Here is a 21,356-nt window from a genome sequence, read left to right as displayed (position 1 = left end):
GGTATCACTGTAATCGTACTGACCCGAAAAATAAAACTGCTTTATCAATTTTACCAAACGCGGAACGGTATAAACGCCTCCCCCAAAAGAAATTCATGAATAGCTGGATTTTGGTCATTCTGACTCACAAAAATCAGAATAAAAAGCGATCAAAAAATCTCCTGTGCCAGAACATGTTACCAATAAAAACGTCAACTCGTCCCACAAAAAACAAGACCTCACATGACTCTGTGGACTCAAATATGGAAAAATTATAGCTCTCAAAATGTGGTAACGCAAAAAATATTTTTTGCAATAAAAAGCGTATTTCAGTGTGTGACGGCCGCCAATCATAAAAATCCGCTAAAAAACCCGCTATAAAAGTAAATCAAACCCCCCTTCATCACCCGCTTAGATAGGGAAAAATTAAAAAATTTAAAAAATTTATTTATTTCCATTTTTCCATTAGGGCTAGGGCTAGGGCTACAGTTAGGGTTGGGGCTAAAATTAGGGTTAGGGTTGGGGCTAAAGTTAGGGTTAGGATTACATTTACGGTTAGGAATAGGGTTGGGATTAGGGGTGGGTCTGGGTTAGAGGTGTGGTTAGGGTTACCATTGGGATTAGGGTTAGGGGTGTGTTTGGATTAGGGTTTCAGTTATAATTGGGGGGTTTCCACTGTTTAGGCACATCAGGGGCTCTCAAAACGCGACATGGCGTCCGATCTCAATTCCAGCCAATTCTGCTTTGAAAAAGTAAAACAGTGCTCCTTCCCTTCCGAGCTCTCCCGTGCGCCCAAACAGGGGTTTACCCAACATATGTGGTATCAGCGTACTCAGGACACATTGAAGAACAACTTTTGGGGTCCAATTTCTTCTGTTACCCTTGGGAAAATACAAAACTGGGGGCTAAAAAATAATTTTTGTGGGAATTTTTTTTTTATTTTTTATTTGCACGGCTCTGCGTTATAAACTGTAGTGAAACACTTGGGGGTTCAAAGCTCTCACAACACATCTAGATGATTTGCTTAGGGGGTCTACTTTCCAAAATGGTGTCACTTGTGGGGGGTTTCTACTGTTTAGGTACATTAGGGGCTCTGCAAACGCAATGTGACGCCTGCAGACCATTCCATCTAAGTCTGCATTCCAAATGATGCTCCTTCCCTTCCGAGCTCTGCCATGCGCTCAAACGGTGGTGCCCCCCCCACATATCAGGTATCAGAGTACTCAAGACAAATTGGACAACAACTTTTGGGGTCCAATTTCTCCTGTTACCCTCGGGACAATACAAAACTGGGGGCTAAAAAATAATTTTTGTGGGAAAAAAAAATTTTGTTTTATTTTTACGGCTCTGCATTATAAACTTCTGTGAAGCACTTGGTGGGTCAAAGTGCTCATCACACCTCTAGATAAGTTCCTTAGGGGGGTCTACTTTCCAACATGGTGTCACTTGTGGGGGGTTTCAATGTTTAGGCACATCAGGGGCTCTCCAAACGCAACATGGCGTCCCATCTTAATTCCAGTCAATTTTGCATTGAAAAGTAAAATGGTGCTCCTTCCCTTCCGAGCTCTGCTATGCGCCCAAACAGTGGTTTACCCCCACATATGGGGTATCAGCGTACTCAGGACAAATTGTACAACAACTTTTGGGGTCCAATTTCTCCTGTTACCCTTGGTAAAATAAAACAAATTGCAGCTGAAATAAATTGTGTGTGAAAAACGGTTAAATGTTCATTTTTATTTAAACATTCCAAAAATTCCTGTGAAACACCTGAAGGGTTAATAAACTTCTTGAATGTGGTTTTGAGCACCTTGAGGGGTGCAGTTTTTAGAATGGTGTCACACTTGGGTATTTTTTATCATATAGACCCCTCAAAATGACTTCAAATGAGATGTGGTCCCTAAAAAAAAATGGTGTTGTAAAAATGAGAAATTGCTGGTCAACTTTTAACCCTTATAACTCCCTAACAAAAAAAAATTTTGGTTCCAAAATTGTGCTGATGTAAAGTAGACATGAAATTTTACTTATTAAGTATTTTGTGTGACATATCACTGTGATTTAATTGCATATGAATTCAAAGTTGGAAAATTGCGAAATTTTCTAAATTTTCGCCAAATTTCCATTTTTTTCACAAATAAACGCAGGTAATATCAAAGAAATTTTACCACTATCATGAAGTACAATATGTCACGAGAAAACAATGTCAGAATCACCAAGGTCCGTTGAAGCGTTCCAGAGTTATAACCTCATAAAGGGACAGTGGTCAGAATTGTAAAAATTGGCCTGGTCATTAACGTGCAAACCACCCTTTGGGGGTGAAGGGGTTAAGGAGCATGAAGAACACGAATGGTGTAGATTATCCTAAGATGCATGGGGGAATAATGGCTGCTGTTCCCTTCATAGTGTCATAATAATAAGACCATAATGCAAGAGGAACAATCCCACAATGCCCTAGGAACTTCCCACAAGACATTGCAAATTAAACTTGAATCTATGCATTAAACGCCCAGCACGTGGTGCGGTTACCTTAAAATATGAAATATAGGAAGGATTAATACACACAAAAATACAATGTCTGTAATAACGGAGACATAAAAAAATGACTAAACTTTCTAGACAGCAATTATATGGCTGGACAAAACAGTGTCCATGGAGCATCCTATGGGGCCATAATCAGCATTTGTGCAGCATCTTATGGGGCTATAATCAGCATTTGTGCAGCACTGTATGGGGCAAATGTCTCTATGGAGCATCTTATTGGGTCAATCAACATTTGTGAAGCATTATATGGGCATATTTTAATATGGAGCATCTTATGGGGCCCATCATGAACTGTATGGAGCATTATATGGGCTCCAGATTCAATATGGATATTCAAAAACACAACCTACTGATGTCTCAATTAATTTTACTTTTATTGGTATCTATTTTTATTTTTGACATTTACTGGTAGCTGCTGCATTTTCCACCCTAGGCTTATACTCAAGTCATTAAGTTTTCCCAGTTTTTTTGTGGCAAAATTAGGGGCTGAGACAGCTTATACTCGGGTCGGCTTATACTCGAGTATATATGGTATCTCTGCATGGGGAGAAAACAGCGTGCAATCAGTGGTCCCGCATCAGAGGGTCCTTGTAGTGGGTGAGTAACGAACAGTTCAATGTCCAGTAGAATAAAGCAAGTTTGCCAAAAGAATTCCAGAGCGAATAGAAAGCACATTACTCCAAAGTGTTGGTGGCGCCGTCCCGGCCGGTGACAGACGTCCCTCTTGGAGTATATCAAACTGGTGATTACTCATGTGACTGGCCTCTCTGCGCCTTGTCGGCTCTATTCCGGATATCATGCTGTTACTGCCTGAATGCGGCAGTTTGATATACAATTGTATCACAGCCGGCACCATCCGTGAATAGCATAACCTCAGCTCCTGAGCCCCAGACGATACATCCACACTACACATGAGCCATGCATGTAGGACGGGTGTCGGGGAGGGGTTAAAAGTATTATTGAGAAACACTTCAAAACAGTACTTAAGATGTGTGTGGGGGAAGCATAAAAAAAATTGTACAAAATTCAGGTTGATATATTATGCAAATTACTTACCGGGCATGGAATATACCAATAAGCTTGGAAATAAGGTTTAGTGAAAATCTTTCAGAAATGCAGAATTGGCTCAAACATGCCACCAAATTAGATGTTAACAATGGGATAAAGTATAACAGCTGCACCAACTTCAACTGCAAATTTTCTGGCAGATGTAGAAAACAACCATCTTTGGAATCTAAACAAATAGAAAAATACCACAAGAGAATTTAAGGTTCTGAACTAAACCAATGATTTCAGTTACATTATCTTGCAATGTTAATAAAGGCATTCTTTATTTTGGGGAATTACTTGTTGATGTGAAAAAATGGCATGTGGGTCAATTATATTCTACTTTGATGTAGCAATGAAGGGAAATAGATAATAGAAAAATTGTGGAATGACCATTTGCATATTTCTATATAATCTTGTCACTCCTTAAAGGGAACCTGTCATTCCCCCAGGCGTTTGTAACTAAAAGAGCCACCTTGTGCAGCAGTAATGCTGCATTCGGACAAGGTGGCTCTTTTAGTTCGGGTCCCTGGCACTGCTGAAAGAATCGTTTTTTTATTACATATGTCCCTCATACCGGGAAATCGCCAGGGGGGCAGGTCTTTCCCCCCTAACACAGACGCACCACAGCCGTCACTCATGACCTCTGCGCGCTGGGCGCCATCTCCTCTTCCATCAGTAGCGTCCCTGGCGCCTGCGCTGTAAATTCGAAGGGCAGCGCAACTGCGCATGCCCCCCCCCAAAAAAAACAACAACTGCGCAGGTGCCGGGGACGCTACTGATGGAAAAGGAGGCGGTGCCCGGCAGAGGCCATGAGTGACGGCTGGGAGGCGTCTGGATTAGGGGGGAAAGACCTGCCCTCCTGGCGATTTCACGTTATGAGGGACAAATTTAAAAAACTATTATTTCAGCAGTGCCAGGGACCCGAACTAAAAGAGCCACCTTGTCAGAATGCAGCATTACTGCTGCACAAGGTGGCTCTTTTAGTTACAAACGCCTGGGGGGGGGGGGGGTGTTACAGGTTCCCTTTAAACGTATTTTTACTAAACAAACATTCCTTACTTTGACAATATTTTTGGCAACTCTACCAATTCCACACATTACTTTGAGGGGCCCATATTTGAACCTGAATAAGCCCTGCTCTGACTTTCTAGGCCCCTATGTCATGCTGCTTTCAGATTACAAAACCTGGTGTGACATTTAATTTAAAGGAGTCAAACTTTTGATTTAAAAAAAAAAGGTGAAAATGTTCGCTGACAACAGAAAATATATATCTTTCCTTAAGTGGTCCAAGATGCTGGCAGCTCCAGGTCACTGATAAGCACAATATCAAAATCAGAAATAAAGAGAACCTGTGACCAGGTTTTTTCCATATAAAGTAGGGCAGAGCACCTATAAACTCCATCATTCCAAATGACAAAAAATAGCTTTTATTACACCCACCAGTTCAGCTGTTCTACGTCATCCACACCGTGTCCTCGGCATCACGCTCCTGCGGAGGCACACTTCTCTGCCCTGCCAAAGTCACAGCAAAATACTGTAATACTCATGTGTAGGGTATGAATGATGTAGAACGCCACACAAAGCAAGAAGGGGATTAAGAAAAGTGAAGCCAATTGGACCAGACCGCCACATAGAGGAGTATAATAAAAGCTATTTTTGTCTTATGGAGAGCGCATTGGGGGAATATATACAGCATTCTAGAAACATTCTAGAAAGATGTCACATAGGGCTTAGTGATGGCCCTACTTTATATGGGCAGAACATGGGGAAAAGGTTCCCATTCAGATATGACTTCCAAGAACCCCAACCCAAAGTCCAATCTAAAACCGACCTTGCATAACCAACTTATCAGATTGGTTTGAAAGGACTGAGCTCTTAAACACCTTCTGTTATGTAGTTCTATGTTGTTCATTGAAATTGTCCCCTTTCAAATCCTGGATGATGTTTTGTTTTACGCCCTTCCCACCACCCCTTCCTAGAGACAAATATTTTCTTTTTTCTCACACTTAGCCATAAGACAGCTTGTTTTATTGAAGGATGAGCTGTAAGTTTGAATAACACCATATAATTTACCATGATTTACTGAAAAAAAAAAAAGTTTAAAAAGTTATACTGTAGCTCTCAGAATAAGGCGATGCCAATTTTTTTTTCAATAAAATCGTTTTTTATTGTGTAAAAGTGACAAAACAGAAAAAAAACAATACAAATAGGGTATCACTGTAATCGTACTGACCCAAAGAATAAAGCTGCCTTACCAATTTTACCACACGCGGAACAGCATTAAAAAAACAAAAACAAAACGCAATTCCTGAATTGCTGGTTTTTGTTCATTCTGTCTCACAAAAATCAGAATAGAAAGTGATCAAAAACTGTCATGTGCCCGAAAATAGTACCAATAATAGTGTCAGCTTGTCCAGCAAAAAAAAAGAAAAATTATAACTCTCAAAATATAGTGATGCAAAAACTAGTCTTTGCAATAAAAATCATCATTTATTGTATGACAATAGCAAAACACAAAAACACAATATAAATCTGGTATCGCTGTAATTGCACTGACCCAAAGAGTAAAGTCACCTAATCACTTATACCATCCGAGGAACGGTATAAAAAAGAAATAAAACCAGTTCTTCACATGTTGATTTTTTCATTCTGCCTCCCAAAGATTGCAGTAAGGCGCAGCACACATTTGTCCTGCGCTAAGCTGAGCACTTACACCAGCGGAAAATTCCCTATAATGAGGCAGATTGAGGCACTAAAGACGTCATAGGACCTGTGATCCAGCAGTGTCCTTTTTTTTAGTATTGTATAAAAGTGCCGTCGGCCACACTTTTGTGCAGTTCTGCACTTCTGAAAAGAACACCGCTGAACAGAGGCTTGACGGAGTCCAGAGTAAAGGCCCCGTCTCACTTAGCGACGCTAAAGCGATCCCGACAACGATACGACCTGTCAGGGATCGTTGCTGCGTCGCTATGTGGTCGTTGGTGAGATGTCAAACAGTGAGATCTTACTAACGATCGCAGCTGCGATCTCACTGTTTGACATCTCACCAGCGACCTGTAGCGACCTGTACAACGATCTCACATGGGAGCTATTATGACGATTCAGTGTCTGAGTCGTCAACGAGGTCATTGGTAAGGTGTCAAACACAGCAATGTGTGCTACCCAGCGGGACCTCAACGAACAAAAAAAGGTCCAGGCCATTCCGACACGACCAGCGATCTCACAGCAGGGGCCTGGTCGCTGCTACGTGTCACACAAAGCGAGATCGCTACTGAGGTCGCTGTTGCGTCACGAAACTTGTGACTCAGCAGCGATCTCGCTAGCGATCTCGCTTAGTGAGACGGGGGCTTTACTGCTGCATCATTATGGTGAATGGATCCATTGGGAGTTTCATCTGTCACATCAATCTGTTATTTAGATAGAAACTCTAATGTAAGTGCTCAGCATAGAGCGCAGGATAAATGTGATCATAAATGTTACGTAAAAAGTTCCGGATAAAAACTTCAACTCAATCCACAAAAAACAAACCCTCACACTCCGGTCCATCATCTGTTAACGGAAATATACGGGCTTCCACGTTACTGGTAGCACAAAGGCTCTGGAAAAGCTAAATGGCTCCTCGCTCCCCCCTTCCCCGAAAGAAATTCAGCTAATTCTGCACTTTCAAATCCAAATGCCCCTCTCCTTTCTGAGCTCCAGTGTGTCTAAATCACATATGGCGCCATCATGTTATGCATTTCTGTAGTGATGAGAGCCGCCTAACTCACAAGTACATGCCTCCAGAAGCATGAGCTGGACATAATGCACCGGGTCACTACAACGGCAGTTTGCAATTTTCACTCAGCAACACCCACTGGTGCCCATTTCTGGAAAACACCCATGGAGTCAAAATTGTCACAACATCTGTAGATAAATTCCCAAAGGGTTATAATTTCCAAAAAGGGGTCACTTGAAGGGGGATTCCGCTTTTCTATCACTTAGGGGCTCTTTATGTGGAATCTGCAAACTATTCTAGGAAAATCTGCATTCCAGGAGGCAAATAGAGCTTTGTCTCTCCCGAGTCTCTATGTTTGACTAAGTAGTACTGTACAGCCACAAATGGGTTATTGCCACATTCAATAGAAATTACGGGACAAATTTTGGTACCATTTTTACCCATTTCCCAGTATGAAAATGTAAAACTTGGGGGTAAAACTTGGGGCTAATGCACAGTCTTGGTGGTAAAAATGTAAATTATCTTATCTTCATTGCCATATGGTATAAAAGTCTGAGACACCTGTGGTGTCAATATAATCACTGCACCCCTAGATGAACTCATTGAGAGGTTTAGTTTGTAAAATGAGGTCACTTATGGAAGGTACTGCCAATGTAACATGGCACTCTCAAACAAGTGCAGCAAAATCTGCAATATAATATGGCGTTTCTTTCCTTCTGAGCTATGCACTGTGCCTCAAAAGTAATTTTCCGACGACATATGGGGTATGGGTAAACTCAGGAGAAATTGCACAACAAATTTTATGGAGCAATATCTCTTGTTACCCCTTATGAATGATTTATTTAGGAAAAATAGTTTTGTTTTGTTTTTATTTTCACAGCTCTAAGTTATAAACTTCTGTGAAGCACCAGTGGGGTCAAGGTGCTCAATACATATCTAGATCAGTTCCCAAAGGAGTCTAGTTTCTAAAATGGTGGCACTTGTTAGGGGTTTCCACTGTTTAAGCACATCAGGGGCTCTCCAAACGCAACATATTCCAGCAAATCTTACATTCAAAAAGTCAAATGGCGCTCCTTCCCTTCGAAGCCCTGCCATGCACCCAAACAGCTGTTTTCCTCCACACATTCGAAATTGCACAACTGGTATGGTCCATTTTCTCGTTACCCTTGTAAAAGTAATATAAATATAAGTTTAATAGGTCTAAAGGAAAATTTGTGTGAAAAAAGAAAATCTTTATTTTTTCCTTCCACATTCCAAATATTCCTGTGAAGCACCTGAAGGGTTAATCAACTTGTGGTTTTGAGAACCTTGAGGGGTGCAGTTTTTAGAATGGTGTCACATTTGGGTATTTTCTGTCATATAAGCCCTTCAAAGTCACTTCAAATGTGAGGTGGTTAATAAAAAAAATGGTTCTGCAAATGTTGTTGTAGAAATGAGAAATTGCTGGTCAACTTTTAACCCGTATAACTAAAAAAAAAAAATATGTTTAAGAAATTGTGCTGATGTTAAATAGACATGTGGGAAATGTTATTTATTAACTATTTTGTGCGATATGACTGATTTAAGGGCACAAAAAATAAAAGTTTGAAAATTGCGACATTTTTGCCAAAGTTCCATTTTTTTCCACAAATAAATACAAGTCATTATCAAAGAAATTTTACCACTGTCATGAAGTACAATATGTCCAGAGAATCTCAGAATCAGTGGGATCCAAGCCATTGTAGCGTTCCAGAGTTGATGACTTCATAAAGTGACCGTGGTCAGAATTGTAAAAATTGGTCTGGTCAGGAAGGTGAAAACAGGCTTCAGGGTTAACTGCTTCCCAATCGTCAATGGTAGATAAACGTTGGCGCATTCAGGGCTTTGTGTAGCACCGACGTTTATGAGCGGTTGGTGGTCTCGCAGCATGATTAGATCAGGTCCCAATGATGCTAACCCTTTGCTATTTTCTAGATGCCGCGATTGCGGCATTTAGAAGATAGCAGAGAGAGACCTCTGCTATACTCACCTCTCCGACGCCCGTGATGAGATTTGAGCACAATCCGCGTTGTCCCAGCAGCAGGTGGTCACGTGATGACTTCCAGCTACGGTGGCTTGTTAGGCTCAGCCTGCAGTTAAGTCTAACAAGCGATCTTCTTGTGTAACACTGACAGGTCTCTTGCAATGCAATAAATGGCTATTGCATTGTAAGAGATCTGTAATCAGACAAATAAAAATTGATCTCCCATACAGGGACTAAGTAAAAAAGCACACACATTTGGTATCGCCGTGTCTGGAACGAGCCAACCTATAAAACAGTCACACTTTCACTCCTTCAGTGCAAAAACCTCTGCTTTTTCATCATGACACCAAACGAAAAGCAGAATAAAACACGATCAAAAAGTCAAATCAAAATAAAAATAGTACCGCTGAAAATGTCATCTTGTCCCGCAAAAAACAAAGCCGCCATACAGCAGAAAGATAAGAAAGTTATAGCTTTCAGAATAAAGCGATGCAAAAACAATTATTTTTTCTATAAAAGTTTTTATTGTGAAAATGTGGCAAAACTTAAGAAAAAAAAAAAAAAAATTATATATATATATATATATATATATATATATATATATATATATATATATATATATATATATATATACCGTATTTTCCGGCGTATAAGACGACTGGGCGTATAAGACGACCCCCCAACTTTACCAGTTAAAATATAAAATATTCTTAAAAGTCGGGGGTCTTCTTATACACCCTATGTTGTCTTATAGGGCCGGTGAATATGTGCCTTTTGGGGGGGGGGGGGGGGGGGAGTGATCCTGATGACGAGGGGGCGTCTCACAGGAAAGTGAGTATCCCCCATTACCTTATCGTAGCGGTGCAGCGTGGGGGTCTCAGTGCTGGGAGTGGCGGCGGCGGCTGCTGTGCTCTGGTGCGGCGGCTGCTGTGCTCTGGTGCGGCGGCTCCTCTTCTGTGTGGGGCCTCTGTGCTGTGAGGTGGCGGCGGCATATCTTTATCCAGTTGGGGCTCCTCCGGCATCTCCTTAGCCCTGGAGGCCCCGCCGCAACTCCATCGGTGCAATGCAGCGGCCATTTTCCCGGAGGCAGCTCAATAGGTGCGATGCGGTGGCCTCCGGGAAAATGGCCGCTGCTCAGATTCAGATCTCGTCCCGAAATCTCGGGACACGAGATCTGAATCTGAGCAGCGGCCATTTTCCCGGAGGCCACCACATTGCACCGATGGAGTTGCGGCGGGGCCTCCAGGGCTAAGGAGATGCCGGAGGAGCCCCAACTGGATAAAGATATGCCGCTGCCGCCGCCGCCACCCCACAGCACAGAGGCCCCACACAGAAGAGGAGCCGCCGCACCAGAACACAGCAGCCGCCGCCGCTCCCAGCACTGACACCCCCACGCTGCACCGCTAGGATAAGGTAATGGGGATTACTCACTTTCCTGTGAGACGCCCCCTCGTCATCAGGATCACTCCCCCTCCCCACCCACCATATACACCGGCGTACAAGACGATTCCCGGCGTATAAGACGACCCCCGACTTTTAAGATGATTTTCGGGGGTTAAAAAGTCGTCTTATACGCCGGAAAATACGGTATATATATATATATATATATATATATATATATATATATATATATATATATATATATATATATATATATATATATATATATATATATATATTACCGCTGCAATTATCTGACCTGAAGACTAAAGATGCCTTATTAATTTTACTACACACGGAACGTCATTTAAAAAAAAAAAAAAAAAAACAATTCCTGAATTCCTGGTGTTTGATCATTCTGTCTCCCCAAAATCAGAACAGATAGCGATTAAAAAAGGTCATGTGCCCGAAAATGGTACCAAGCTCGTCCCGCAAAAAACAAGTTGTCAAATGACTCAGCAGAAATATGAAAAAATTCTAGTTCTCAAAACATGGTGATGCAAAAACTTGTTTTTGCAATAAAAAGTCTTTTAGTGTGTGACAGCAGCCAAACATAAAAACCCAATATAAATCTGGTATCGCTGTAATCCCACCGACCCGAAGAATAAAGTTGCCTCATCACTTATACCGCATGACAAACGTCGTAAAAAAAAATAAAAAAATAAAACCAATTCTTCACCTGCTGTTTATGTTTTCATACCGCTTCCCAAAGATCGCAGTAAGGTTTGGCGCATATTTATCCCGCGCACTGCGCTGAGCGCTTACACCAGAGTTTTCGTGTAAATCTCTGAAATACGTGATTTAGATGGAACCCCTGTCGGATGATTCCCCATAATGAGGCAGATGGAGGCACTGTGGATGCCATAAAACCTGTGATCCGGCGGTGTCCATCTTTTTAGTCATACATAAAAGCGCAGTCAGACAGTTTTGTGCGCCTCTGAAAAGGACACCGCTGAACAGAGGCCAGACTGAATCCAGAGTAACTCTGCTGCCTCATCATAGTGAATGGATCGGGGATTTTATCTGTCACGTCACTCAGAGATTTAGATAGAAACCCCAAAGTAAGTGGTCAGCGTAGAGAGCCAGATAAATGTGACCCAAAACGTTATGTAAAATGTTCCCAATAATAGCTTCCACTCAATCCACAAAACACCCGACTCAGGTCTGCCATCTGTTAACAGAAATATAAGGGGCTTCCACGGTACTGCTAAAGGCTCTGCAAAAGAGTTATGGCTACTCACCCCAATAAAAAAAAATTCTGTGCTCCCAAATTCAAATGCCCCCCTCTCATCTGAGCCCCACAGTGTACCTAAACCACATATATCATCCACATGTTTGGCATTTCTGAAGTGATGAGAGCCCGCCTGAAGATTTATGGGTGCATGTATCCAGAAGCACAGGCTGGGCATAACTTACTGGTGACTGCAACGTACTGGTCACTACAGAGTTCTGGTCACTACAACGGCAGTTTGCATTTTTCACTCAGCAACATCTGCTGCCTGTTTCTGGAAAACACATGAGTCAAAATCATCACTACACTTGTTAATAAATTGGTAAAGGGGTATAATTTCCAAACTGGGATCACTTGAGGGGGGATTCTGCTTTCATGGCATTTATGGGCTTTTTATATAGAGTCTGGAAACCATTTTACAATAATTTGTTTACCAAGAGTCAAATAGCGCTCCGTCCCTCCAGAGTCTTGCTGTGTGGCTAAGCAGTACTGTACGGCCACATATGGGATATTGCCAAGTTCAGAAGAAATTGTGTAACACATTTCGTCACCATCTTTACCCATTTCCCAGTGTGAAAATGTAAAATATGGGGCTAAAAATTTTTTGTGGTAAAAATCTAATTATTTTTTCTTTACTGCCCAATGGTATCAAATTCTGTGACACTTGTTGTGTGAATATGATCGCTAAACCCCTAGATTAACTCAATGAGAGGTGTAGTTTGTAAAATTGGGTCACTTACAGGGGTTTCTGCTGTTCTGGCACTTGAGTGGTCCTGCCAATGTGACATGGCCCCCTCAAACCAATGCTGCAAAACCTGCACTGTAATATGGCACTCCTTCACTTTCATGTCCTGCCGTGCTTCCAGACAGCAGCTTTCCACCACATACTGGGTATTGACATACTCAGGAGAAATTGCACAACAAATTGTGGGGTCCATTTTGTCTTGCTACCCTTGTGAAAATAAAAAAGTGGGGGCTAAAATAGCATTTCTGTGGTAAAAAGGTTTTTTTTTTTTTTTTTTTTTTACAGCTCAATTATAAAATTTTGTGAAGCCCCCTGGAGGTTCAAGGTGCTCATCACCAAGCATCTAGATAAATTCCTTGAGGGGTCTAGTTTCCAAAATGGGGTCACTTGTTGGGGGTTTCCGCTGTTTAGGCACGTTAGGGGCTCTCCAAACAACATGGCGTCCACTATCAATTCCAGCAAATTTTGCATTCCAAAAGTCAAATGGCGCTCCTTCCCTTCCGAGCCCTGCCGTGAACCCAAACAGTAGTATTCTGACACATATGAGGTATCGGCATGCTCAGGAGTAATTGCAAATCAAAATATATGGTCGAGCTCAGGAGAAATTGCACTACAAAATGTATTATGCAATTTCTCCTGTTACCCTTATGAAAATTCTAAATATGGAGCTAAAAAGATTTATTTGGGAAAAATGTGATTTTTTTTTTTTTTATTTCCATGGTCTTACGTTATAAATTTGTGAAGCACCTGTAGGTTCAAGGTGCTCAATACACATCTAGATAAGTTCCCTAAGGGGTCTATTTTCCAAAATGGTGTCACGTGTTGGGGGTTTCCACTGTTTAGGCACATCAGGGGCTCTCCAAATGCAAAATGCAACCACTAATTATTCCAGCATATTTTACATTCAAAGTTAAATGGCGCTCCTTCCCTTCCGAGCTCTGCGGTGTGCCCAAACAGTAGATTTCCCCCAGATATGGGGTATTGGCATGCTCAGGAGTAATTGCAAAACAAAATATATGGTCCAATTTCTCCTGCTACCTTTGTGAAAGTAAAAAAAAAATAGGTCTAAAGGAATATTTTTGTTAAAGAAAAATAGAATCAGTGTAACCGGTAATTGTGTTTCTAGGAAGCTTCCATAACAGCAGCATCGGAGGATGTCTCCCAACCCTAATGGGGGAAAGGGAAACACTGGAGGTTGTAGGAAGGGGGGTATCTAACCTCTTCTGTGTTTCTTCTGGACACACTAGCATATATACTGTAGTTACCACGAAGGTGCAGGAATCATGCAATAAATATATTAGATAGGGATGGAAATTAGTGCTGTTGTGGAAGGTTCCTAGTTACCGGTAAGACTAATTCTATTTTCTCCAGTCACCTTCCACGACAGCAGCATCGGAATAATACCAACAACTAATTTCTTAGGATGGGATGACAGCCTGCAGAACTCGTCTGCCAAATCCCTATTGAAGGCCAGTCTATATTGTCTGGTGAAAGTATGGACAGATGACCAGGTGACGGCTCTGCATACCTGCTCAGAAGATGCATTCCCTCTCTATGCCCATGATGTTGATACTGAACGGGTAAAATGGGCCTTCAATGATGCCGGAGGAGAAAGATTCTGCGACAAATATGCCAGACTTGCTTGATCCAATTAGCAATTGTATTTTTTGCCGCTTTGCCTTTATTCCGTCCTGAGAACTGGATAAATAGGTTCTGGTCAATTCTCCAATCCTCCAATTGCTGGAGGTTATAGAGAGCCACCCTGCAGACATCAAGGGTGTGAAAGACTTATTCCTTTGTATTGGAAGGATTTTGGCAGAATGAGGGTAACGCAATATCCTGACCCTTATGGTAGTCCGAGACCACCTTAGGCATAAAGGAAGGATCTAAACGAAGGATAATGTTATCCGTAGTGACCAATAGGTAGGGCTCCTGAACTGATATGGCCTGCAACTCCCCTACACGCCTGGCGGTAGTGATTGCTACTAGAAAAACGGTTTTAAGGGTCAGGTTCTTTAAACTCGTGGATGATAGAGGTTCAAATGGATCTTGGGTCAAACTATTAAGGACCAGATTCAGGTCTCAGGGGGAACCTAGCTATGAAGGAATGGAACGGATCCGGAGTACTCAGGAAACACCAGGATGAAAATTTTTTCCAAACCTTGTCATAGACGGTGTTGGTCATTGGCTTCCTACTCTTCTGGAGAGTATGTATTACCTCATCTCAGAGCCCTTTGGCTTTTAGGATCCTGGCTTCAGTAGCCAGACTGCAAGGTTCAATCTGCATAGGTCCGGGTGTCGCAGAGGGCCCTGGTGAAGGTCCACCTTCTGGGTTAGAAGTAGTGGGTCCTCCTTAGCCATGTCTATCAAAGCGCCATACCAACTTCTTCCCAGCCTCATGGAAGCGATTAAAATCGTGGTGACCCGTATGACCGAATTTTCTGCAGAGTCCTTGCTAGAATCGTGATTGGTGGGAAGGCGTAGGCCAGGTTGAACTTCCAAGGAAAGGAAAAAGCGTCTATTCCCTTCGCTCTGTCCATGGGATTGAAGAAAAAGAACGTCTTCACCATTGCGTTCTGGCCATTGGCAAACAGGTCTACATCTGGGCAACCCCACCTTAATACTAGGGACAAGAAGACCGCTTGGTCCAGGCACCATTCCCCTGGGTGGACATCTTTCCTGCTGAGAAAATCCACTTGGATGTTGTCTGATCCTCTTAGGTGTACTGATGTGATGGACAACAGATGTCTTTCCGCCTAGAAAAAAATATTTGCAGCGACTGACTTCAAACTAGTGTATTTCGTGCCTCCCTGGTGCTGGAGAAAGGAAACTGTGGTCATGTTGTCGGAATACATCCGTAAGTGCTGTCCTTCGATGAGAGCGGATGTGACTTTTAACACCTCCTCCAGCGCCTTCAATTCTCTCAGATTTGAGGATCAGGATCTGATGTTTGGAGTCCACAACCCCTGGAAGTTAGTCCTCTCCACCACGGCACACCAGCCCCTCCCACTGGCGTCCGAAGTGAGTATCTTCAGGGGAAGTTGGTCCCAGCTGACTCCCCACTGAAAGTTTTGGTAGTTTAGCCACCATGAAAGAAATCTTCACATGACCAGGAAGGGAAATTCTTTTGGTCAGCAACTTTTGGTGCTTTCTTGTTGATGAGATAACATGGGACTGAAGGACTCATGTATGGGCTTGAGCCTAGGAGACTGCCTGGATGCACGACGTCAGTGATTCCAGGAAAGACAGAGTCCCTCAGGGTAACAGCGCACTGATTTCTGAACCAGATTCTCTGAAACAGATTGAGCTGATTCGACATGTTAAGGAGCTGAAACTCCTAAACTCTTCATCCAATTTTAATGTGGATACCTTCAAATGAAAGCTGCAAGTCTGAACTTCAACTGCATCTGAATTGTTTTGTTTAAAATTCATTGTGGTAATGTCTATAACCAAAATTAGAAAAATGTTGTCTGTCTAAATATATATGGACTTAACTGTATGTAATCGAGGTCCAGCGTTGAATCTTGTGCCCCTCCTCCCCCAGGTCATCATGGGGGGCCCAAAGGGAACGCCCCAATCATGCCCGCAGATCCAGAGATGCCTGGCACTGTCCGGGAGCACGTGCGTTCCAGCGTGGAATGCACCCGGAAGTAGACCGGAAGTTCGGGCCAACGTCACTTCCGGTGCGCATGGTCTCTGACATCTGCTGGCATGAGGGGAGGACGACGCCGGGGAGCTACGAGAGGACCCCAGCCACACATCCCCGCCCCACTTTACCCTCGGAGGAGGCGCAAGAGGGGCGAGAAAGGGGGTTCCGAGTCGCACGAGAATCGTGGAGACGGGAGCAGCCCCTGGAGGAGAGCAGAGCCCCCAACCTCAGCTGCCCGGCATTAGGAAGGTAACTTGGGGTGCTCCTGATCGCCGTCCACAGAAGCACCATCCAGAACCTCTTCATGCCCCATAGGGGACAGGAAAAACACTGGAGGTTGTATGAAGGGGAGGGATATTTAATCTCTTCTGTATTTCCTGTCCCCCATTAGGGCGGGGCAGACATCCTACAATGCTGCTGTTGTGGAAGGTGACTGGAGAAAGTAAATGTTTATTTTTTTCCTTCCACATTCCAGTGAAGCGCCTGAAGGGTTAATAAACTTTCTGAATGTGGTTTTTAGAATGGTGACATTTTGGGGTATTTTCTTTTGTACAGACCTCTCAAAGTGACTTCAAATGTGAGGTGTTCCCAAAAAAAAAAAATGGTTTTGTAAAATTTGTGGAAAAAATGAAAAATCGCTGGTTAACTTTTAACCCTTATAACTTCCTAACAAAAAAAAAAAAAAATTGGTTCCAAAACTGTGCTGATGTCAAGTAGACATGGAGGAAATGTTATTAACTATTTTGTGCAATATGACTCTCTGATTTAAGGGCATAAAAATTAAAAGCTTAAAAACTGCGAAATTCTCAAGATTTTCACCAAATTTCAGTTTTTTTGTTTTTCTTTCACAAATAAACACAAGCCATATCGAAGAAATTTTACCACTATCATAAAGTGCAATTTGTCACGAGAAAACAAACCCAAAATCACCGAGATACGTTGAAGCATTCCACAGTTATGACCTCAAAGTAACAGTGGTCAGAATTCTAAAAATTGGAGTGGTCACGAAGGCAAAAACAGGTCCAGGCATGAAAGGGTTAAACTTCATAATAAGTTGTAAAAAAAAAAAATGTTTTAACCCTTTTACCACCTTGGGATTTTCAATTTTTTAATTTTCATTTTTGCTCCCCTTCTTCCCAGAGCAATAACTTTTATGTTTCCGTAAATATAGCCATGTGAAGGCTTATTTTTGTGGGACAAGTTGTTCTTTTGAAAGAAATCATTGATATTACCATATCGTGTACTGGAAAACAGGGAAAAATTCCAAGTGCGGTGGAAATGCAAAAAAAAGTTAAATTCCAGAATTGTTTTCTTGCTTTTTCACCATGTTCACCAAAAGCTAAAATGGACTTGTCATTATGATTCTCCCGAGCATTACGAGTTTGCAGATTATAAAACATGTAGGTTCTCTTTTCCTTAAGTGGTGGAAAAAAAAAAGTTTGTATATAAAAAAAAAAAATGGTCCCATTTTCCGAGACTCGTAGCTAGTGTTGAGCATTCCGATACCGCAAGTATCGGGTATCGGCCGATACTTGCGGTATCGGAATTCCGATACCGAGATCTGATACTTTTGTGGTATGGGGAATCGGAAGTTCCCAGTGTATGGTTCCCAGGGTCTGAAGGAGAGGAAACTCTCCTTCAGGCCCTGGGATCCATATGAATGTGTAAAATAAAGAATTAAAATAAAAAATATTGATATACTCACCTGTCCGGAGGCCCCTGCACCTTACCTCTGTTAACCGGCAGCCGCCTTTGTTTAAAACGAGCGCGTTCAGCACCTTCCATGACGTCACGGCTTCTGATTGGTCGCGTGCCGCTCATGTGACCGCCACGCGACCAATCACAAGCCGTGACGTCATTCTCAGGTCCTAAATTCCTAATTCTCTAATTTAGGACCTGAGAATGAAGTCACGGCTTGTGATTGGTCGCGTGGCGGTCACATGAGCGGCACGCGACCAATCAGAAGCCGTGACGTCATGGAAGGTGCTGAACGCGCTCATTTTAAACAAAGAAGGCTGCCGGTTAACAGCGGTAAGGTGCAGGGGCCTCCGGACAGGTGAGTATATCAATATTTTTTATTTTAATTCTTTATTTTACACATTCATATGGATCCCAGGGCCTGAAGGAGAGTTTCCTCTCCTTCAGACCCTGGGAACCATCAGGATACTGTCCGATACTTGGTGTCCCATTGACTTGCATGGGTATCGGATATCGGAATCGGCGAGATCCGATACTTTGCCGGTATCGGCCGATACTATCCGATACCGATACTTTCAAGTATCGGACGGTATCGCTCAAGACTACTCGTAGCGTCTCCATTTTTCACGATCTGGTGCTGTGTGGGGATTTATTTTTTGCATGTCGAGCTGACTCTTTATTGTTACCATTTTGGTATAGATACGATGTTTGAATCAGTTCAGCTGTCATGTGACGGAAACATGACACAGCACACCTGATTTTCTGCTACATAGCAGCGAACAGCAGATCGCTTCTATGTAGCAGAGCCGATCGTTCTGTGCCTGCTTCTAGCCTCCCATGGAAGCTATTGAAGCATGGCAAAAGTAAAAAAAAAAAAAGTTAATAAAAATATAAAAGTTTAAATCACCCCCCTTTCGCCCCAATCAAAATAAATCAATAAAAAAAAAATCAAACCTACAAAATTTGGTATCGTCGCGTTCAGAATCGCCCGATCTATCAATTAAAAAAAAGCATTAACCTGATCGCTAAACAGCGCAGCGAGAAAAAACTTCGAAACGCCAGAATTACGGTTTTTTTTTTGGTCGCCGCGACATTGCATTAAAATGCAATAACGGGTGATCAAAAGAACGTATATGGATTAAAATGCTATCATTAAAAACACCAGCTCGACACGCAAAAAATAAGCCCTCAACCGACCCCAGATCATGAAAAATGGAGACGCTACGAGTATCGGAAAATGGCACAATTTTTTTTTTTTTTTTAAGCAAAGTTTGGAATTTTTTTTCACCACTTAGGTTAAAAATAACCTAGTCATGTTAGGTGTCTATAAACTCGTACTGACCTGGAGAATCATAATGGCAGGTCAGTTTTAGCATTTAGTGAACCTAGCAAAAAAGCCAACCAAAAAACAAGTGTGGGACTGCACTTTTTTTGCTATTTCACTGCACTTGGAATTTTTTTTCCATTTTCTAGTACACGACATGCTAAAACCAATTATGTCGTTCAAAAGTACAACTCGTCCCGCAAAAATAAGCCCTCACATGGCCAAATTGATGGAAAAATAAAAAAGTTATGGCTCTGGGAAGGAGGGGAGTGAAAAACGAACACGGAAAAACTAAAAATCCCAAGGTCATGAAGGGGTTAAAGAGGGGGAGGCGAACTAAGACGTAATTGAGCGGAATGAGAGCTTGCTCTTTATGTACTGAACTGATGTTTTTATTGATACCATTTTGGAGAACACATGATAATTTGATGGCTTTGTTTAGCATTTTTGGGAGGGCGGTGCAGAAACTGAAAAATAGGAGGTTTGAGGTTTTGACTCACTTTTCTTTTCAGCGTTTAACATATAGCTTAAATAATTTTGATAGACCAAACTTTTAAGGACATGACGATACTAAATGTTTTTTTTTTAGATTTCTTTATTCTGAAACAGGAAAAAGGGGAGTTTATCTTTTTTAACCCCTCTCTGCCATCGGACATACTATCCCATCCATGTGACCTGGTACTTAATTCCCATGGACGGGATAGTATGTCATATGCGATAAGCCGCGATCCATGTGACCTGGTACTTAATTCCCATGGACGGGATAGTATGTCATATGCGATAAGCCGCGCTTTCGGGGGGAGCGCGGCCAGGTGTCAGCTGATTATCACAGCTGACACCCGGCACTATATGCCTGGAGCGGTCACGGACCGCTCCCGGCACTTTAACCCCCCCGAACACTGCGATCAAACAAGATCGCAGCGTGTCGGTGATATAGGGATGCATCGTGCAGGGAGGGGGCTCCCTGCGTGCTTCCCTGAGACCCATCACATCGCGTTGTTCCGAGGGTCTCCTCCCTGCAGATCCCTGGTTCCAAGATGTCCGCGGGGTCCTTCCGGGTCCTGCAGGGAGGTGCTTGTCAGTGCCTGCTGAGAGCAGGACCTGAGAAGCCTCCTTCACTGCATGTCAGATCGCTGATCTGACACAGTGCTGTGCAAAGTGTCAATCAGCGATCTGACTTTATATAGTGATGTCCTATCCTGGGACAATGTAAAAAAAAAAAAAACAATTAACATGTAAAAATATATTTCTTTAAATTCCTAAATAAAGAAATAAAAAAATAAATATTTCTCCAAAAAATACAGTTCTTTATGTAAATTATAAAAAAAAACAATAAATGTACACATTTAGTATTGCCGCGTCCGTAACGACTCGACCTATAAAACTGTCCCACTAGTTAACCCCCTCAGTGAACACTGTAAAAAATAAAAATAAAAAACGAGGCAAAAAACAATGCTTCCTCATCATACAGCCGAACAATAAGTGGAATAACACGCAATCAAAAAAACGGATATAAATAAACATGGTACCGCTGAAAACGTCATCTTGTCCCGCAAAAAACGAGCCTCCATACAGCGTCTTCAGCAAAAAAGTAAAAACAAAAAGTTATAGCCCCCAGAATAAAGCGATGCAAAAATAATTATTTATTCGAAAGAGGGGATCGGCCCTTCAGGAACAGGAAACCTACAGATACAAAAGGGCAGCACCTCTCCCACGCATCAGATGGTTTCCTGTTCCAGATGGGACTGGTTCCTACAGACTACAGAACGTCGGATCCCAGGCCTGGCCGGTCGACCCAGGTAGCGGGGGGGGGGGGGGCTCCTACCTCGACCGGTACGGGGGTCCTGGAAGCACCACGGTGGCCCTCAATGGACAGCACGTATGTGAGCGAGCAGCAGGGTCCGGAGGATCCCTGTCTCCAAAAGTGGCTGGAGCCGGGGTGAGTATACTCGCTAGGACCCTGCGGCTTCCCGCGGTGTGGAAGT

The 21,356-nt window shown here is 42.6% G+C and overlaps 1 protein-coding gene across 3 annotated transcripts in view; it reads right to left on the bottom strand.

The window, feature by feature from the left end:
• The window catches only part of TEX10 (testis expressed 10), a 1,074,503-nt gene that overhangs the window by 582,006 nt on the left and 471,141 nt on the right, over nt 1–21,356 (bottom strand). For all 3 annotated transcript variants that reach the window (XM_077269470.1, XM_077269471.1, XM_077269472.1), the window contains one exon: nt 3,574–3,751. In XM_077269470.1, coding sequence (XP_077125585.1) covers nt 3,574–3,751 — 178 coding nt within the window. The remainder of the gene's footprint in view (nt 1–3,573; nt 3,752–21,356) is intronic.

This window comes from Ranitomeya variabilis, chromosome 6 (genome assembly GCF_051348905.1).
Source record: "Ranitomeya variabilis isolate aRanVar5 chromosome 6, aRanVar5.hap1, whole genome shotgun sequence".
NCBI lineage: Eukaryota > Metazoa > Chordata > Amphibia > Anura > Dendrobatidae > Ranitomeya > Ranitomeya variabilis.
The sequence above is the reverse complement of the archived record's forward strand: the minus strand, read 5'-3'. Positions and strand labels throughout refer to the sequence as shown.